The sequence below is a fragment of the Myotis davidii genome, unplaced genomic scaffold (assembly GCF_000327345.1).
Source record: "Myotis davidii unplaced genomic scaffold, ASM32734v1 scaffold265, whole genome shotgun sequence".
Taxonomy (NCBI): Eukaryota; Metazoa; Chordata; class Mammalia; order Chiroptera; family Vespertilionidae; genus Myotis; species Myotis davidii.
The window spans coordinates 4,488,343-4,510,580 of NW_006296627.1; the positions used below are offsets into that span (position 1 = coordinate 4,488,343).

At 38.3% G+C, this 22,238-nt stretch overlaps 1 protein-coding gene across 5 annotated transcripts in view; it reads left to right on the forward strand.

Moving 5' to 3' along the window:
• Positions 1 to 22,238, forward strand: part of LOC102753164 (chromosome unknown open reading frame, human C11orf49) — a 144,999-nt gene that overhangs the window by 56,260 nt on the left and 66,501 nt on the right. For all 5 annotated transcript variants that reach the window (XM_006772280.2, XM_006772278.2, XM_006772279.1 and 2 more), the window contains one exon: positions 6,504 to 6,634. In XM_006772280.2, coding sequence (XP_006772343.1) covers positions 6,504 to 6,634 — 131 coding nt within the window. The remainder of the gene's footprint in view (positions 1 to 6,503; positions 6,635 to 22,238) is intronic.

Here is a 22,238-nt window from a genome sequence, read left to right on the forward strand (position 1 = left end):
GAAAAGAAATCTATAAAAATACAAAACAGCAGAAGACAACCCAAAGAGAAAATGAAATTGTATCAAGAGTTCACACTAGCACCTGACTGGCGTGGCTCAGTGGTTGAGCCTTGACCTATGAACCAGGAGGTCACAGTTCAATTCCTGGTCAGGGCACATGCCTGGGTTGTGGGGTCAATCCCCAGTGCAGGAGGCAGCCAATCAATGATTTTTTCTCATCATTGATGTTTCTATCTCTCCCTTTCCCTTCTCTGAAATCAATAAAAATATATTTTAAAGAAGAGTCCACACTAGCTTAACATGTGTACAAATGTTAACTAAATTTTTTAACACAGTTCCTGCTGCATTTTCTTAACATGTTACTCTAGACTTAATTAAATACTAAGCTAGTAAAGTGGGAGAACTATGGAATTTTATTCATTATTTTATTTTGCTAAAATCAATTTAGGAGACATTTATACTCTGACCATTTCATTTTAATAAATTAATTCATACCTTTAAATATACATATATTTTGCAAAGAAAATTTAATTTTGATATCTCTGGATCCAGATATTTCCTGAACTTCTTACTCATGAAAGGTTAAAAAGAAATAGATCCTAATGAATTGGACAAAAGAATATCTTTATTCTACCTTTTGTATAAGGAAGAAGAAGAAATAAAAATATGTACATGCCTCCGCTCATGTGAGAAAAAGATACACACGGGAAGAATGAACCAGAAACCAGTGAGATTCATTACTTACAGGGCATTATTAAAAATGGAATGAACAGCCGAAACCGATTTGGCTCAGTGGATAGAGCGTCGGCCTGCGGACTGAAGGGTCGCAGGTTCGATTCTGGTCAAGGGCATGCACCTGGGTTGCGGGTACATCCCCAGTAGGGAGTGTGCAGGAGGCAGCTGACCAATGTTTCTCTCTCATTGATGTTTCTAACTCTCTATCTCTCTCCCTTCCTCTCTGTAAAAAATCAATAAAATATATTTTAAGAAAGAAAATGGAGTGAACAAGTTAAAGTGTGGAGGGAAGGTGACACTTACTTTTGGAACTATGTTAATATTTCACATAGGCAAGATAGCTATGTATATAATTAACAAGGATGAGGGGCCCTAAAATGGAATACAGACAAACAAATGAAGCAAATTATATTTCAAATGAATAAATTAAACATACTGAAGGGAATTGGGGAAGATTAAGTAATTTTTTGTTTGTTTGTTTAATCCTCATCCAAGGATATTTTTTCCATTGCTTTTTAGAGAGTGGAAGGGAGGGAGGAAGGGGCAGAGAGAGAGAGGAAAACATCAATATAAGAGACATATAGATTGGTTGCCTCCTGCATGCGTCTCCTTCAGAGCCAGCCAGGAATCAAACCTGCGACCTCTCAGTGAGCAGGCCAACACGAACCACCGAGACACCGGCCAGGGTGAAACTAAGTACCTTTTGAACACAGTATTTGGACTATTTGGCCTCCTTTGGGCTAAAAACAAAAAGAGCTCTAAACAAGTGTTGAACTATACTTAAGAGGTTGCTTTTACACAGAGGCATGGATTAGCAACTGCTGTACATTTTAGGATTGAGCAAATAAGTAAATATATATTATGAATAATGGGAGCTGGATTTCTCTGTGAGAAGAGGAAGTTTCATATATAAAAGGGAAAGAATAGAGGGTACCTTGTAGCAATATATTGGAATTGAATCAGTGTGAACTCATGGGTTTTAATATATGTAAATAGCTCGACATATAGAAATGAAAATAAGTATGTGTGTGTTTGTGCACATGTGCACATTTGTGTAGAACGTGTGTGTATAGACCTTCACCTGCTTCTTAACTGTCTTCTGAGAGAGCCTAGACGCAATGACACATTTGGAGCAAAAAGCACACCCAGCACCTACCTAGATCTTGGTTTTTAAACACTGTTTCTTACTAAAAGCAACTTGGCTTCTTGGATAAATGACTGGTTCCAAGATGGTTTAGAGAAAGAACAAGATGGGCCTGGAACATCTTATTCTACCAAAAAGAAAGCAAGTACCCAAAGAATTGTGTAGATAAGTCAAAAGGACAGAAGTCAGCTTGAAGGAGCTCCCACAGCCAAATATGAGACAATTTGAGCAACAAAATAAATAATGATAATAAAGGATTATAGCCTATTGAATAAAGTAAGAATCCATGAATCCAGACTAATGTAAATAAATAAATAATGAATGGATGAGAAAGGTAAGCTCTTCTTTACCATAGAAAGTCAAATTATAAATGTAGATGAAATGATATAACTAGGGGGAAATAGCTATTTGGCAAACCCATCATAATTGTTATTGCTTCTAGCAAGAGTTATTAGATACTGAATCAATAGCTAGTGAAACTAGTAAATGAAAGTTTGAAGAGTTGACTGTATATTTCCACAGCCTCAAAATATTTCCCCACAAGATACTTATTAAATACAACCTAATTGCTTACTCCATAGAACTTATAATCTAGTAGGAGAAATAAGCCTAATAACTTTAAAACAAGGCAGCAAATTGTGAGTTCCATTAGAGAGTTAAAAGTGAGATATGCTGGGAATTGAGCATGGGGATGGAATCATGTAAAATATGGCAGATGGTCTGGAAAGATTAGAGTTTTAGCAGATGGAGACAGAAAAAAGATACTTCAAATTGAAGAGAACCAGAAAAGTTTTGAGCAATATTGCATTTTCTGCTCTTTCCTTAGAGCCATCTTATCTAAAAGAATTTTCACTGATCATATTGATCATCTATTCTTTAAGTAAAGTGATTATGATCCCCATACTGGCCAGTTGCCACCCTATTCAAATGTTTCTAATTATTTTTATTGTTAGTTAAATGTGAATTTTATCAGTATGGATTACCTAAAGGCAGTAGTGTAAATAAAATTGTAAATCTTTTCATATTCAATATTATAAGCCCTTGCCCTATGAATTTGTTTCATAAAATTCCTATGTTATAATTTTTTATAAATTTGTACTTATCTGTATAATGAGGCTCAGCCAGATTCTTTAATGCATATATTACTCTCTAGTTTTTTTAAAAATATATTCTTGAAAGTTACATTAAGGATATAACTTCACTATAACTAGTTCCTCTACAACCAAGATCATGATCTAGACACCAGCATTTTACCCTTGTGGGATATGAAGCACACTTTGGGACTAAGTCTTTGCTGGATAGCTTCATAAATTTAGTCTAGAATGTTCTCATTTTAGACTTCATTTGCTAGAAATGTGGCCTACTCCATTTATCTGTAACAGCTCATTTGCTTTCTTTTTCATTTTCCTTTGCTCAAGACAATAAATAGCACTGCCACAAACTGTATGCTTAGTTTAACACTTTCATTGCTTTTCAAACATCTCTCATCTAACCTAATTCTTTGCCAGGTATTTTCCTCATACTTTCTCACAGTGTCTTAGAATTAGATTTCTATGCTACTTTTCTAAGAGGGAAGAAGAGTGTGTAATTAGCTTTTTTATATAGCACTGTTAATAGTCACAGGAAGAGGTTAATTTTATCCTATAACATACTATATGTTACAGACAGGTTAGACACTTCCCTCTGAACTTGGTCAGGGAAAGGAAAAATGGAACAGATGGCTCCTGAAATTTTTTCCTGTTCAATTCAGAGGTTCAGAATTTTTTTCTCTCATTAGTCAACAAATGAAAAGTGGCATTTGGAATTACCATTGTCCCTCTATTACTTGCCATCTTCATTTTAATGTCTGCTTCTCTGTAACATTAACAAACACATTTCCCACTCATGCTTTACTTGTCAGGGAATTTAGGAGTTTTCTGGAACCCGAAGTCTGCCTTAGGTAGTGTTGATTACTGGATAATTGCCTATTCTTGGGTGGAATTTCAATCTTTAGGTTACGCCAGGCTCTACAGCCTTTACTTCTTTGGCAAAAGAACCCAAAGGCAACGGAGTATATTTTTTCCCCTTCCCCAGCCCAGCTTAAACAATGACTCACTTGGGCTCTGGGGTTTTGCTTCATACTTTAATTTAGGGGCCACTTTCTACCCTTGTTCTTCTTATTTGCTTTTAGTGTTCTGCTTGGAACCTTTTATATCCTTTGGCACATGGATTTTCCTCTGAGGTTATTGTCAGAGAAATATGTGACACCACCCCTAAGCTGGAACAGACAAGCTGGTTATGTCCCATAAGCTATGTTGTTCATATGGCAGCTGATAGAGGTCAGAGAATACAGAAAGAATATCTTTAAGGAAACATAATTCCAAAAAAGGTAGGGAGAGGCGTATTCTCCAAAAGGTATGAGTGCCAATGTCAGCCAATTAAAGACTGAAAGGTTTTTCTCTATGTGAGATGCTCCAGTGACTGCTAAAATTTCCTCAGGGAGTGTATGTGGGAAGGGGGGAAGTACTCAGAGGAACTGGACTGAAACAGTTTTCAGAGGGATATGGTTATGTGAAGCGACTTCCTTCTAGAAGGACTTGGTCTAATTTATAGTTCAGAGTCTTGTTGGAGAAAAAAATCCTTTTCCCCTTTTTGGCAGTGCTTCTGTCTGGTCTTGCTTTTTCCTTCTGATTTCAACCTTCCATAACTGTCCATCTAACGATGATTTCTTTTTTTTTTTAATTAAATCTTTATTGTTCAGATTATTACATTTGTTCCTCTTTCCCCCCCTCATAACTCCCCTCCTCCCAGTTCCCGCCCCACCCTCTGCCCTCACTCCCCACCCACTGTCCTCATCCATAGATGCACGATTTTTGTCCAGTCTCTTCCCGCATCTCCCACACCCCTTTCCCCCCCAAGAATTGTCAGTCCATTCCCTTTCTATGTCCCTGATTCTATTATGATCACCAGATTATTTATTCACTTGATTCTTAGATTCACTTGTTGATAGATGCATGTTTGTTGTTCATAAGTTGTATCTTTACCTCTTCTTCTTCTTCCTCTTCTTAAAGGATACCTTTCAGCATTTCATATAATACTGGTTTGGTGGTGATGAACTCCTTTAGCTTTTCCTTATCTGTGAAGCTCTTTATCTGACCTTCAGTTCTGAATGATAGCTTTGCTGGATAAAGTAATCGTGGTTGTAGGTTCTTGGTATTCATCACTTTGAATATTTCTAGCCATTCCCTTCTGGCCTGCAAAGTTTCTGTTGAGAAATCAGCTGACAGTCGTATGGGTATTCCTTTGTAGGTAACTGAGTTTCTTTCTCTTGCTGTTCTTAAGATTCTCTCTTTGTCTTTTGCTCTTGGCATTTTAATTATGATGTGTCTTGGTGTGGTCCTCTTTGGATTCCTTTTGTTGGGGGTTCTCTGCGCTTCCTGGACCTGTAAGTCTATTTCTTTCACCAGGTGGGGGAAGTTTTCTGTCATTATTTCTTCAAATAGGTTTTCAATATCTTGCTCTCTCTCATCTTCTGGCACCCCTATAATTCTGATGTTGGTACGCTTGAAGCTGTCCCAGAGGCTCCTTACACTATCTTCGTATTTTCGGATTCTTTTTTCATTTTGCTTTTCCAGTTGGGTGTTTTTTGCTTCTTCACATTTTGAATCTTTGACTTGATTCTTGCGCTCCTCTGGTCTGCTGTTGGGTGTCTGTATAATATTCTTTATTTCAGTCAGTGTATGCTTAATTTCTAGTTGTTTCTTTATCACAACATCGAGGGTCTCATTAGATTTCTTGTAGATCTCATTAAGTTTATCGGCAGTTTCTAGAAACTTATTGAAAGACCTTAAAAGTGTGGTTTGGAGCTCTGTATCCTCCATTTCTGTCATGTTTCTTTGTCTCCGCATTTTTATGCTTTCTTGGTGCACCCCCTAGTGGTCTTTGTGCGCAGTCTTGTTGTAGTTAAGCCTTGATTGTTGTCGGGGGTGATTTAACCTCCAGGCTAACTGGCTATGAGAGTCAGCTGTGTCTGCAGTGGAAGAGCTTCTGTGCTGGATCTCTAGGGTGGTGCTAATCTAGCATTTGCCTGAGGCTATCCGGCAAATGGCTCTACGCAGGGCTTGGGCGGGGCGGGTCCCAGGGGATCTACAGGGCGGGTGGAGGGAGCAGTTATGGCTGCTCTCAGTTCTGTCCCTAGGGGCTCTGCCTCACAGAGTCCCAGCAACTGCTGCAAACCTCGGAGAGAAAGCTGCCTTCGAGTCCCGCTGAAGCCGGACAGTCCTGCTTCTCCCGTTTGAGTCTGGGTCCCTAGAGACTTGCCCGGCTCTGGAGCTCAGAGTCTGAAGCTCCCTCCCCATTAAAAACAACAACCGTGCCCTCCTCCGCCAGCCCGCTCCGCATGCACTCTGCACCTGAGTGTTTCACTTCAGCACTTAGCCTCCTCTGAGTCTGGGTATGATATTCTCTTTCCTCCTAGTTGTAGAATTTCCACTCAGCCAGCCTTCCTGTGGTTCTGGATGATGTCTGTTCTGTCTTTTAGGTGTAATTTGAATTGGTTGTTCGAGGCAGCAATCTCTGGCGTTAACCTATGCCGCCATCTTGGTTCCTGTCCCTAACGATGATTTCTTGATTGTTCTCTTTGCAGCTTTAACAGTGTATGTCAGGGAACTCACATTCTCTTTCGGGAATTCAGCTTCGTCCAAGCCACCCCTCACAACAGGGCATCATTCCTACGGGCCTTCTGGAGATGCTTCCGAACTGTGGGCAAAAATGGCGGTAAGTCTTCCCAAATTCTTTCTTCCCTTTTCTTCCTACCAAACTTTTATCTCTTTTTTGTTCCTATAAATACTGTGTGGGTACTAGCCAGTTTGCCTCAGTGGATAGAGCGTCAGTCTGCCGACTAAAGGGTCCCGGGTTTGAATTGGATCAGGGGCATATGCCCAGGTTGCAGGCTTAATCGCCAGTAGGGGGCGTACGGGAGGCAGCCAGTCAATGATTCTCTCTCATCATTGATGTTTCTATCTCTCTCTCCCTCTCCCTTCTTCTAAAATCAATAAAAATATGTTTTAAAAAAATACTGTTTGAACTCATGCTATTCAAGGTTATAGGCCCACCTTACTTTTGAGGAGCTGTTCCCCTTGTGTCAGAAATACACCCCCGTTACTACCACCATCACATCACCATCACTGATGAGTGTATTAGGAGCCAAGTGAAGCTCTGTGCACTTTACATGCAGTAATTCACTTACTCTTTATAACATCTCTCTGTGGTAAACTCCATTTTATGACTAATAAAACTGAGGATCAGAGGGGTTAAGTAACTTGGCAAGGTTAAACAGTAAATGCTGGGGATGGATTCATACCCAGTCCATCTGGCTCCAGAGCCTTTGCTTTTGACAAATATTAAAATACCATGCAGTAGCCCTAACCAGTTTGGCTTAGTGCATAGAACGTCGGCCCAAGGACTGAAAGGTCCTGTGTTCGATTCCAGCCAAGGGCATGTACCACGGTTTCAGGCTCAATCGAGACCCTGGTCGGGTGTGTGTGGGAGGCAACCAACCAGTGTGTCTCTCTCACATTGATGGTTCTTTCTGTGTCTCTTCCTGCCCTTCCACTTTCTCTAAAAATCAGTGGAAAAATATCCTCGGGATTAACATCAAGACAATGCCATGCTGTAAATTCAAGGAAAGATGTGACTGCAAGAAACTCCTGGGTAGGGGGAGGGAGGGGATGCTATTGTCAGAGGATGGAGAGAGAAGATCAGAGAAGGTCTCCGCAGAAATGGCTGTTTGAAGGAAGAGTGAGTAGAAGTTGTACACATGGATCAAAGAGAGAAAGGCATTCTACTAGTAGGCAGAGCATGTGCTGTGGTGTAGAAGCGTAAATGGAATAAAAGACAGACTCAGGTACTGAAAGACATTTTTTTAAAAATATATTTTATTGATTTTTTACAGAGAGGAAGGGAGAGAGATAGAGAGTCAGAAACATCGATGAGAGAGAAACATCGACCAGCTGCCTCCTGCACATCTACTGGGGATGTGCCCGCAACCCAGGTACATGCCCTTGACCGGAATCAAACCTGGGAACTTTCAGTCCGCAGGCCGACGCTCTATCCGCTGAGCCAAACCGGTTTTGGCTGAAAGACATTTTTTGCCATAAAAAAAAAAAGTTGTATTTCATGTAGGCACTATATGAAGGATTATGGAAGAGTGATGTTATGATATGAGTTCTAGAAAGGACACTCTAGAGACAGTATGAAAATGGCTTAGAGGGTGAGACTAGAAGCCAGGAGCATAGTTGGCAGACTTGTAGTAGGTGAGGTGCAAGAACACAAGAGCCAAGGCAGCAGCCATAGAGATGGTAGGTGTACTTTCAGAGATAGAATCCACAGGACTTGGTGATTTGGTTTGGCATGTAAGATAAGTGGGAAAACGGTTCCGGGTAAGTGTATAGTTCTGAAGCATTAAGTGCACTCATATAGTTCTGACACCATCCCAACCATCCATCTCCACACCTTTTCATCTTCCCAAACTGAACCTCTCTACCCATTAAGCACTAACTCTCCATTTTCCCCTTCCTGCAGCCCCTGGCAGCTACTATTCTACTTTCTATCTCTCTGAATTGGACTACATGAGGTATCGCATACTAATGGAATCATATTATATTTATCCTCTTGTGAATGACTTATTTCATTTAATATAACATCCTCAGAGTTCATGCATGTAGTGGCAAGTGTCAGAATTTCCTTCCTTTTTAGGGTTAAGTAATACTCCATTGTATGTGTATTCATATTATTTGTTTATTCATCCATTGATGGATATTTGGGTTGCTTTCACATTTTGTCTAATGTGATGTAAGTTTTTTTAAAAGTTTATATTTCTTTGAAACACAGTTAAAAAAACTTCAGTAAGCAACAGGAAATATAGGTCAGCTTCTAGAAATACAGATTTTGGGAAATAGAATAAAGTTGACTAAAGTAAATTTTTCATTTCATCTTACAAATCCTGGAGAGAAGAGCTATGTACATGGGAAAGTGCAAGTCATTTTTGTATTTGCATACTGTTGGTTTGGCATATTCTGATTATATTCTATAGAAAATATTAAGGAAAACACTGATTGAAAATGCCTTTGAGATTTTAAAGATCTTGGTGAGATGAAAGGCAAAGGTACCCACTGACACTGACAGCTTCTTTTTGAAAATGGAATTAGATTCTCACATTCAGAACATTGAAACATTAAATTGCTCCAAAATTTTCTGATTTACAATCTCTACATCAAAACCTTGGTTCACATCTGTTTTTAACCATTTGTACACTATAAGCATCTATAGACAAAAGCGGCGGGCCTTTTTAAATTAAATTCAAAATATTGTGGCAGTTAACTGGTTAAGGGCCTGTTTGTATCCCACCTTCATATTGTGTGTTATTTCAGATTACTATTGAATACTTTTAACATAGTTTCTTTAGTGATTGTAACTTAAAGTAGAGGAAGGCCTAAACTATTTCCTCATTCATTCAATGAATTATTTCTGGTAGACTTACCATGTGCCTGGCACTGGGGTTAGAGTGAACACTCCCTGCTTCCATTGAGTATATAAGATCCCCCATCCTGCTCTAATGGATGCTACTGCTACTTTATATTTAGCTACTGAATTTTTTTTTCTAAAACTCCTTCTACTTATGTCTTATTAGACCATTTCTACTATCCTAAGAAATAAGTAAAATAGGTATTCTTGTGCCCATTTTATAAACAATGAAATTATGTAACTTGTATAATTGCACAGTGGATTGGTAGCAAAGTTAGAAACAGAACTCAGATTTACTAATTTGCTAATGTGCTATTTCTACTATTTCTGCTACTCCAATCACATGCAGCTTCTGTGACATGTACTCTCTAGAGACAATCTATCTCATTTACATTCTTGTGCAAACAACCTTAGTGTGCTGAGAATAGCATCATCTCCTTTACAGAATATATGTACTAGTGGGCAAAAATCAATGTGACCCAATTTTAAGTGAACTACCTCAGAAAAATTAAGCAGTTGGTCTCAAAATAAACAAAACTGGGAGCTGTGAATGGATAGGTGGAGCTAGTACTGTTTCAACAGAACCTGTCTTTCCCAATCCTTCCCAGTCCCTTAATCAGTTAGCAAATATATATTGAATACTCTCTATATTGAACAATGGTGCATATAGACAGCTGGTTTCTGTGAAATAGTACATGGAGGTAACTATGGAAAACAGTCTTTAAATGTCCTCAATTCTCTTCCTGCTTTAGAAGTGGGGCCTCTTCAAGAATTTATTTACTATCACAAGGGATTCATATAGCATGTGGACTCTAAGCAGATGTGGGTTTCTTTATCTTTCTTATAGCAGCTGCCATTGATTCATCCAGCTGTTGAGAGGGAGCACCTCCAAGTTCTCCCTGTTTCTCCTGTGCCATAAACATGACCTAGATTTTATGCTGGATATTTCTTTCTATGCTTCTTAATCAGACAGTTTCTGATTTCTTAAAGACCAAATGCAATATTTGTGTCTAGGTGATACTAAAATCTTTGGTTAAATAGCTTTAATGTATTCTCAGTTTCTTCCAGGAAACTTGAGAATATTTTTCAGTTCCAGAATGTGTCAGTCCCCAATTTTAATCCAAAATGAGCAAAAACATTCAGAGGCAGGGTTCCAGAAGTAAGTATTAAGCCCCATTTTTTCAAGTAGAATCCCAAGTACCAGACTCCTATTCATTGGAGCCTCTACTATATTATTCTCCTGCAGACAACTTCCTTAGAACATCATGTACGTATTATAGCATTATCAAGAGGAAATAACTCTTCTGGGAGGTAGCATAGAAGAGCAGAGTTCCAGCAAAATATATCTAAAACTGAAGTCACTTTGTAAAAAATAAGGACCTGATCCCTTCTGAAACAGTTTATCCAAGTGTTTAGCAAGTACAAGGATGCAATGTCATTTCTGCATATCTGAGTAGTGAGTAATGCTAATTTTCCTATGTCTGAATTTCAACTAACCTCATGAAGACTATAGCAAATCTCTTGCTATTAGGCAACTTTAGACTCTTGGAAGCAAAAATGTCTATTCAGCCCTGGCTGGGTTGCTCAATGGTTAGAGTGTCAACCCGAGGACAGAAGGGTTGAGGTTTAATTCCGGTCAAGGGCATGTACCTCTGTTTCAGGCTCTATCCCATCCCCTGGTTGGGTGCGTGTGGGAGGCAACCAATTAATGTGTCTCTCACATTGAAGTTTCTCTCTCTCTGTCTCTCTCCGTCCCTTCCGCTCTTTTTTTAAAAAAATCAATGGGAAAAAAATATCCTCAGGTGAAGATTTTTTAAAAAAAGTCTATTCAAACAACTTTAAGATTCAACCTCTTGCTTTGGTATTTCTTTCAATGTAGAAAGATTAATCTAAATTTTTCAAGTCTGGCAAATATTGAAATTCCCTTGAAGTAAATTTCCACTTCTGTTTAGGAATATTGGTTCAAAAGTTTTTGTCCATATTTATTTTCATAGTTTCTTAGAATTTTATTTTGAACTTTGTGTTTTTACCAATGAATACATATATTTCATTTAATAAAATGATGATAGGTACCTCCTCTTCAGCTCATGAAGAAGTACCTACTAAGGGAGTTGTCCTCCTGCCATAAACAACTAGAAATCAGACAGTGTCCAATGTATGAAACGACTGTGGTCCCTGAGAGGCAGTTGCCAAGTGACGGTACAGGAAGGAAGATCATCAAAGAGCCAGGAAGATCATCATGCTGAGAAGTTGAGTTAAGGAGACAGAGATTGGGGTTTAGAGAAACCGAGGTGGCCAGAATTTGCAGGACAGAGTACCAGAGAGGAGGGAGTAAGTAGCTCAGTAAGTTCTGGAGAGTTTCAAGCAGATATTTGAGTCTTTGGCTATAAGTTCTGCACATGTGTGGGTTGGAAAAAGAACCACCAGAAAACAGTTCCTGAAGTATACACAGGACAAGGGGTAGTTCACACTTCTGCCAGCCAGAGTTGAAAAACCTCAAAATACATAGAACATTGGCATTGGCTAGAATCCTCAGCAGCTTACAAACAAAAAGATTCAACTTATAGGCATATCACTTAACTATATACCTAAACAAAATTAATACTCCTTGAAGGAATTCGGTAAAATCCAGCACTCAACATAAAATTCACAAAGTCTGGCATACAATTAAAAATTACCAGGCCTTAAAAGGGGCAGGAAATATGACCCATAACCAGGAGAAAAAAAATCAATCAATAGAAACACAGACCCAGAAATGACAGATGATAGAATTAGCTAACAAGAACCTTTGAACAGTTATTTTAAATCATATAAATATGATCAAATATGTAAAGGAAAACATGAATCTGATTAGGTGATAAGTGAAAGATATTAAAAAGGTACAAATTGAATTTCTAAACATTAAAAAAGACAATATCAGAAGTGAAATAATGGTAATAATAGCAATTAACATTTATTAAGTGCTCCCTATATAGATTATCTCATTTTTCTTCACAGCAATCCTATGTGATAGGTAGGTATTTTAATATAGTTGTTGTATAGAAAATGAAACTGAGATTTAGAAGTTCAGTAACTTGTTCTAGGTCCCACGCCTAATAAGTGAAAAAAGCCAGTGCGGAAGAAGCCAGAAAACTGACTAAAAGAGAATATTCCTTTTTTAAAAAATTATTATATTGTTTAAAGTATTACAAATAGTAGTACATATGTCTCCTTTTTTTCCCCCACTGATCTTCCCCCAGCCTCCCCTACTTTTTAAATGTGTTCTTCATCAGATAGTGTACGAGATGCTTGAAATATGAATGAGTGAATGGCAATACTTGCCCTCAAGGAGCTCACATTCCAGAAGAAGAAACAGATTAGTCTAGAAATAGTTTCCATAGAGTGTAAGTGATTATTAGAGCCATGTGTAGGATTCAGTGACAGTACAAGGGAGGAAGTAGTTTTTCCTGCAGAAGCTGGGGAAGGCTATAAAGGAGCGAAGGCATTTGGATTTTGAAGTAGTAAAAGCTATTAAGCAAATAAAAAATACATTCTAAAAAGAAAAAACAAGATTTTTGAAAGTATTATGACATAAAACAACACGGTTCCTTTGGGAAACACAGATTCATTTTGGCTAGTGCTTAACACGTAAGAAGGAAATTAGAATCTTATGAATTTGTGCAGTATTCTCACATATGACACTGGCAAAGTATGGAAAGTAAGTAGTAAGACTGAGGACAAAAACCAGTTAGGAGCCAATTACAGTAGAACAATAAGTGGCATGGAGATGCAGAGCTATTTAAGGAGCTGGTTTAACAGGACTTGCTGACTGACTGGATGTGAGGTGTGGGAGAGAAGAGTCCAGAATGAGTGACAGAATCTAAAGTATTGCCACTTTCATCCCTCCCTTTCTCTTTTCCTTTCCTTTTTTTCTCCTTTCACTTTTTGTTTTATTCTGAATTCACTGTGGTTTTGTCTTCATAGTATTGGTATATTCATTCATTCAACAAAATTTATGTATCAGTTGCTAGTGATGAAGCAGTGAGGTGAAGAGACAAATTCTTGCTCTCATGGAGTTGTGTCTAATAATCTGAGATTTGAAAAAAACTTTCCTGTCTTTTTCAAAGGCGCTCACATTCTAGGAATCAGGAAATTGCATATGATAAAAATAAATGTTACTTTTTCCTAAAATATCTAATGTTATAGTGGGTGAAGTGAACTCAAGGAAAAATGCAGAAAGTTAGGCTGACTTAAAGCTTTTGGTCTGATTTCTCTGTGTAATTGCCTCAAATTTCCACTTGACTTTACTTGTCACTAATCCTCCTCCTCACCACTAAAAACCATTCTGTGAGGATTAACAGCGTTTACTTCAGGAATGGGTGGCTGCCTGGTTTGAAATATTAAAGACCATTTGTTACTTTTGTAATTTTTAAAATAAACAAATGAAAATCCTTCCATGTAATCTCTTCACATCTATGGTTTCCTCTGGCCAGTCATCTTCACCTGCTCCCACCAGCACTTTGCTTCCCTCAGTTTCCTCAGAAACCGGATGTGGCCAATAAACAATTTCTTCAACCTCAAATTCTGTTTCCTATCTCCCATTTCACTTATTTCTCCTCAGTTCCTGTTTTTCTTTTTTTAATTTTTACTTCCTTCTTCAGAATCTTTTCTCCAAGAAGAACATTGACGTTTAATGTCCCCTCGAAGCTTTCGCCTCACTACCTCCAATAACTTTACTCTCTCCCTCTATTTAATTTCCCATTTTTTCTATGTCGATTATTTGGGCCTGTCACACAAGCATTCCTGGAATGCTTTTGTCACCATCTCCTCTTCTACCCAACCCTCCTCATGCTGCATACATAATATCCTTAGGTTGCTAACCTCTCTTTATCCCTTTAGGTCTTAATTTAAAGGTCAGCTCCTTAAAGGAGCCTTCTCTGTGACTCCTTTCTCTTCTGAATTAGATCCTCTCATTATTCTTTTCACATCATACTGTAATATTTAGTCATATCATTTATTATATTTTCTAACTAAATACTTTTGGATGACTCTTACTTAATGTTTATTTCCCTTATTAAACTGTAAATGTTAGGAGGGCAAGAACCTTGTTTGTTATGCCAATACCTATATTCCTAGCATCTAAGATATATAAATGATTTATTTTGTCATTTAATATGTAGGCTCACCATTTTCCAACTACTATACAGAGGATAAATTATTGAATGCATTATATTATCATCTCTTTTTTTAGAGGGTGGGGTTGGTTTTGAAAATCTGCTTTATACTAACTTTTCAAATTGTATAGGAGCCTTGATTTAAAATAATAATAGTTACCAGTTATTTGCCACCTACTATGTGCAAGGCACTTGCATGTTTGAACTTCATGGTCAAAGTGCCCCACTAAAAACTGGCCCATTAAGAGCAATCTTAAAGAATACCTAATTGAAATATTTAGTCCCCACTGGTGCTTCCAAACAAGGATTAGAAAGGTTAGATCATTATCTGTATGCTAACTTTAAACATTGGCGAGGATCTGACTAATAGTAACTATTTTCCTTCTTTTGTGTTCTGGATCCAGCCTTTAAGCTATGAAAGATATCACGAGCTAGTAGTCAGCTGACTACACGTGCCTTGAACTGCAGATGTTTTCTTTGGTTTGCAGCGTTAAAAATAGTTTTTTAAAAATTAGATGCCAACATACAACATAAAAATCTCAATTCGGTTTCACTTACAGAATGGAAAATCCAATACCATGCCCACATTCCAACAGGGAGACAGTTCGCGAGGGCAGAGGTGCAGCTGCTCCTTCAGACTGGGCGTGTGGCCTCAGATTTACCACCGCCCCCAGCTGCCTGGCTGCATCTGCTTATGTTTCCGGCCACTGTAGGCATTTGAGTTTGCTCCCATTGCTAGAACTTCTTGGTCCATTTATAATCACTTGAAAGGTTGAGTTACACTGTTAATTCAGAACAAGGAGTCAGGAGCTTATTCCTCAACTAGATTCTCTTTTTTCCTTATTATCGTGATGTCTCAAAGAATTTCAGAATTAACTTTCAAAGTTATTTGAGCCCTCCAATATTTTTTTTTCAAGATGGTGCTATTTGGGGTTCCTTGCAATGCCTTATAAATTTGAGGATTGGCTGTTCTATTTCTGGGGAGAAAAACTGTTATAATTTTGTTGGGATTGTGTTGAATCTATAGATTGCTTTGGATATTATTGATGCCTTAGCAATGTTAAATCTTCCTATTCATGCACATAGGATGTCTTTCCATTTTTTTAATAAATATATTTTATTGATTTTTTACAGAGAAGAAGGGAGAGGGATAGAGAGTTAGAAACATAGATGAGAGAGAAACATCAATCAGCTGCCTCCTGCATACCACCCCCCCCCACCACCACCACTGGGGATGGGCCTGCAACCAAGGTACATGCCCTTGACCAGAATTGAACCTGGGATCCTTCAGTCCACAGGCCAACGCTCTATCCACTGAGCCAAACCGGTGAGGGCATTTCCATTTTATTTATGACATCTTTAATTTCATTCAGCAGTTTTCAGTGTGGAAGTCTTGTACCTCCTTGGTTAGATTTATTCCCAAGTATTTTATTGTTTTCATGCCATGTAAGTGTAACTGTTTTCCTTAATTTCCTCTTCGCATTTTTATTGCTAGTTTATAGAAATGTAATTGATTTTCGTACATTGATTTTGTATCTTGCATCTTTGCAGAATTCATTTATTAGCTATAACAAAACGATTGTTATTGTGTGTGTAATCTTTAGGGTTTTCTACATAGAAGATCATATCATCTATATATATATAAAAGCCTAAGCGACCAGCCAATTGACTGACCGGCTGGTAGCTATGATACGCAATGATCACCAGGAGGCAGACCCTCAACGCAGAAGCTGCCGAGCTCAGTGACTTGGCAGCTGGGTCCTCAGGTGACACACCTGTAACCAGAGAGAAAGGAGCCTGATTCCCGGGTGCATCACCCAAGAGCTACCCTCTCGCAATCAGGAACCCCTCGGGGGATGTTGGAGAGCCAGTTTCGGCCTGATCCCTGCAGGCCAGGCTGAGGGACCCCGCTAGTGCATGAATCTGTACACCGGGCCTCTAGTTTTTACATAAAGATATTTTTACCTTTCCTTTCCAATTTAGATGCTTTTTCTTTATTTTTCTTGCTTAATTAGTCTGGTAGAACTTCCTGTACTATGTTGAGTAGAAGTGGCAAAAGCAAACATCCTTGTCTTGTTCTTTTTAAAAATCTATATTTTACTGATTTCAGAGAGGAGAGGAGATGGAAAGAGAGATAGAAACATCAGTGATGGTAGAGGATCATTGATTGGCTCCTACATGCCCCACACTGGGGTTCTAGCCCACAACCTGGGCATGTGCCCTGACTAGGAATCAAACCGTGACCTCCTGGTTCATAGGTCAATGCTCAACCACTGAGCCACGCCGGCTGGGCTTGTCTGTTCTTTTTGTTGGGAGAAAGCTTTCCAGCATTTGGCTGTAAGATAAAAGTATGTCAAGAAAATTGTGATTCACACAGATAAGTATCTGTAAATACTAACATTTTTTAAAACTCTTAAAATAGTTACTTGATTTTAGTTATAATGATCCAAATATTTAAAAGAAGAGTGATAGTAAATTTTTGTGTCAAAGCTGAGTTACTAACATGCCTGACAATTGTTCACATCCCTAATTGATGAATAATCACTTTGGAGAAATCAATATTTTCTCATCTAGTTTAAAAACTTTAACTCATTTGAATAAAAATAAACGTATCTTATAACATTATATATGAGTTAGTCGATGGTGTTGTTTCTTAAAAGGTTCAGATTCCTCAGATGATGATATAGATCGAATTGTGTCTCCCAGAATTCATATGTTGAAGCTCCAGCCCCCAGTGTGACTATATTTGGCGGTAGGGCCTATAAGATTGTAATTATGGTTAAATAAAGTCATAAGGGTAGGGCTCTGATCCAATAGGATTAGTGTCCTTATAAGAAGAGACATAGTGAGAAGGCAGCCTTCTGCAACCAAGGAGAGATTCTTTACCAGATGCTGACCCTGCTGGCTCCTTGATCTTGGAGTTCCAGTCTTCAGAACTATGAGAAAATAAATTTCTGTTGTTTCAGCTACTCAGTCTATGGTGTTTTGTTATGGCATTGCAATCAGACTAATATGGAGTCATCTTTTTACCCACAGTTTCAGCACAGAAAAATTAATTTTGTTTTGCACATTGAGTCCAAATTCTGTTTTGATTCATCACTAACAATTTTTTTAAATTCTCACCCAAGGGTAAGCTTTTGTTTTTTAATTGATTTTAAAGAGAGAGGGGAAGGGGAGAGAGAGGGAAAGTGAAAGGTGGGAGAGAGAGTAAGAGAGGGGGAGAGAGAAATATCAATCGGCTGCCTCCTGTACGTGCCCTAGCTGAGGATTGAACCCACAGCCTCTTGGTGTATGGGACAATGATGCTCCAACCAACTAAGCCACCCAACCAGGGCAATCACTAACATTTTATCTGAGGCTGTAAATATGTCTGTATTGTAAGCCTAAATTTATCTATGCAATTTATCTAAAATACCAATAAGATTTCCAAGTTAATAACCCTACTTTAAGGTAGAAATAATAGTAATTTCTTATTTTATTTACCTACTAGAGGCCTGGTGCACAGATTTGTGCACCAGTGGGGTTGCTCAGCCTGGCCTGCGGGGATCAGGCCGAAACCAGCTCTCCAACATCCCCCGAGGAGTCCCAGATTGCAAGAGGGCAGTTCTCGGGTAACGCACCTTGGAATCCAGCTGCCAAGTCACTGCAGCTCAGCAGCTCCCATGTTGAGCATCTGCTCCGTGATGGTCAGTGTGCGTCATAGCTACTGGCTGGTTGGCTGGTCGGCCAGTCACTTAGGCTTTTATATATATCGATTTTCTGACAACTGTCAGTTTTCTGTCAGAAAACTTTAGTATAAAGAATAAATTCTGGTATCAGTACTAATACCTTTACAATATGGAAAGGTCTGTAATGTAAAGGTCATCTTAATAAAACTGATAGTCTGTATCAATTTGTATAATATTATCCAGTAGTGTTTTGGAAAATGCTTGCATAATTTTAACTGCTAGTGCTTACACATCTGATGACATTTTAAGCCCTTGTCTTTTATATCCACTACATAAATTTTTCATGCCATTGCTTTTCTAGTTCCAGTACAAATAACTACATTTTTACCACTTTATTTGTTAATGTGTTAACACTTAAAGACTTCTATTTTATAATTATCAACATTTTATAGAAATCTACTTTGTTTGGTTTTATAACTACATATAGAAACAAGTAACAGGAGAGTTTGATAACATCTGTACTCTCACCCAGTGGAATTTAAAGATTTAATGTAGTCTAGCCTTTATGCCAACAGGATGGTGCAAAAGTAGTTTTACAGTTGTTGGTATGGAAAAAGACATTCAAGTTATGATTATTATAAGAGCTTTATTAACTCTGTTTTGTGTATTCATAACTGTAAGCTTTTGCCCCACCTTGTACTCCTGTATTAAAAAGAAAAGAAAAAGACCAGAGCAGATAAAAAGCTTCCTAATCAGTGACACATTTACCAATTGAAATGTACTTATTTGTGGAGCAGGAGAAACTCCATAATGAGTTAACCTGAGAACACAGGTTGATAACACAATATATTAAAATTTACTATGTAACATTTACTCTGCATTTTCTTGTAGATTTTAATGAAAGGTGTGGAGATTTTGTTTGTTTGTTTGTTTGTTTTTAATCCTCACCTGAGGATGTTTTTCCATTGATTTTTTTGAGAGAGAGGGAAAGACAGAGAGAAATATCAATGTGAGAGAAACACATCAATTGGTTGCCTCCTGTGTGAGACCTGACCACGGCCAAGGCCTGGGAGGAGCCTGCAACCAAAGTACATGCCCTTGACCGGAATCAAACCTGGGACCCTTCAGTCCTCAGGCCAACACTCTATCCACTGAGCCAAACCAGCTAGGGCTAAAAGTGTGTTTTTAATAAGAAAAGTATTAAAATTAAACATTTGTAGAGCCTTACAAATGCCTCTGAAAAGTTCTAGGATTCTGTTTTGAAAACTACTGATGCACTTCAACCCCGTACCCTTTGTGTAGATACTGAATAAAAATGAGGCCCGAGGTCTCTCAGCTAGTTGGTACGTTCACACCTTCTGACTCTTAGTCAAGTGCTCTAGCCCTGATACTAACTGAACACAAATATATTTTATGTCATTTCGTCTCTGAGATCGATGTATAATTTCCTAGTCTGTAGTTAAAGCATAGGAATGTATTGCAGTTGTTTGTGATTTTATGTCTTCTCTCATTGCTTTACAAGTTCTTTAAGTTTTATCTTACCTATCTTTAAGATTTAGTACAAAGTTATTCCATCTTTTACTAAAATTTTAAAATCTTGATTCTTATTACTGAGGGGAATAGAGTACTTGCTTTACTGCATATTCCATACTTTGAGGAACATAAGCAGAATTTGGAAATTCTTTGAAAATACAACCAAGGGTTTTTAAAAATTAGGCTGAATGAGACTTTACCATGAGATGTGTTGATGTAAGAAACATCAAAACCTTTAGAGAATGTTTATGAGTTTATTTAGGCCAATTGCTGAGAAGCAAAATCTCAACAGATTGAGAAAATGTTCCAGAGAATTGTAGTTTTGCAGCTTGTTTTATACATTAGAATCAGCGGAGGAGGCATAAGGAGGGTTGCATGAAATTCACTGGTGGTAGATTAAGGGGGTGGGAAAAAACAAATTTGGGGAAATTTCTGGGAATGGATAAAAAGTCAGATTTTACATTGGTGGGTACAGGATAGTTAATAATTCACATTTACAGCTCATAGAGGTGTGGTATTTGGGGGAACAAGGTAACAATGACGGGTTCTGTGGTCTTGCCCTCTCGTGTGGTGGGTGTGCTCTGAGGGGTCTGGAAAAGATTACTCTGACATTCCAAGGGTATGTTGCCTTAGATGCAAAAGACAATAGACAGCCTCACTTTAGGTAAAGATTGACCTTTGTCAGGGAAGCCACAGGCCTAGGACAAGACTACTCGCTACGACCTGCTTTTAGTTAGGAATTTGTGTGTTCAGACCATCCTATGTGGCTACTTTCAGTCTCTAAGTTTGTAGGGCCAGCCATGCTGGCCTCCCCTGAGCTTATCGGGTTTGGTATGTGGCCCCCTTTTCATCCACAGACGTTATTAAATCTGTTCTATAAAGTAGATTTGCCAGAAAAGGAAATGGCATCTCTTAGGCTTCAGAAATCCCTTGCTCTTGTGGTTCTGTTAGAAAAGAAAGTAAATGACTAAATTAAAGTTTACACACCGTGAACCAAAATAAAACCACCTTAGGTTAAAGATGTCAGTTAAACAAACCATACTCTAATTTGGTTGTTTTGGTGGGTTTTAAGCTGGAAGTGTATAAAAGCAAGTTTAAGTAGTGTTGAAAATTTAATCTTTTCCAGTTTTATTTTGCTTGGCATAACCTGGTCGTCAGTCCCACTGCCAGCACCTGACCCTAATTTAGAGCTCTAATTAAACACATCGGAGAGGTTGTCAAAACGACAGATTTCTTGATCCCATCTCCAGTCCTCTGGATCAGTCAGCAGTGGGGGGGGCCTGGAAATTTATTTTTTAACAAGCATTTCAGGTGATTCTTATTATCACTCAAATGTGGGAAACATTGAATAACTTTTTTCTTTGCTCCAGTCCTTGCTCTACAAGGGTGGTTTCAACCCTGGTTGCATATCAAGCTCACTTAGGGAGCTTTTAATTATACTAATGCCCAGACCACTTAGTCAGACTAATCAGAATTTGGGGGGTTGGGGCCTATGCAATCTTTTTTGAAATGTTTTAAGTGAAATAAAAATTTTATTGCAGTACAACATATGTAGAGAAATGTGCAAAATAATAAATGTATAGCTCAATGGATTTCTATAAAATAAACATACTCCTGTAATGTCCATCCAGGTAAAAATAGAGAACATTCCTAGCATCCTGGATGCTTCTCCCAGGCCCCCGCCCAGTCATTAATCACCTCCTGGGGAACCACCAGTCTAATTTTTATCACAATAAACTAGATTTTGAACTTCGGGGAGCCAGAACCATAGAGTGTACACTCTTTGGTGTCTGGCTTCTTTTGTTCAACATTGTTTTTCTGGTTTGTTGTTGGGTTTAGCTACAGTTTGTTTGTTTTTTTTGTTGTTGTACAGAATTCTATTTTATGTATAATCCACAGTTTGTTTATTCATTCTACAGTAGGTGGCATTTGGGCTGCTCTCAGTTTTGGAGTACTACAAACAATATTGCTATAAACATACTTTTATATGTCTCTTGGTGTATAGATTTCTGTTAGGTATGTACTTAATAGTGGAATTGTTGGGAATGTGTGTGTTCAGCTTTAGCACATACTCCCAGATTTCCAATGTACTGTACCATTTTCCACATTTAACTGCAGTTAGGAGAGTTCCTATTACTCTGCAGCTTTTTGTGGGGCCCACACATTTTAAAAGCTCTGCAGGTGATTTCAATACACATTGAAGCTTGAGAACTACTGCAAGACCTTTTATAAATATAGTTCTGTAAAGCACAGGCCTGGGCTTGTCACCCTGCTTATAACATCAATGGCTCTGTATTGCCTACTAGTGAAATAGGAATTCCATTACCTTACATTTTAGGCCACTCATGATCTAACCCCAGCCTTTCCAACCCCTACTCTCCTATTCATTGCCTACATTCTCATCATACACTCACTTTACCCCTAACACTCCTTAAGCATTCCCCCTTGCACACCTTTGTTTATGCTTCTCTGTGTAGAACTTTCTCAAATGTCTGTCACATT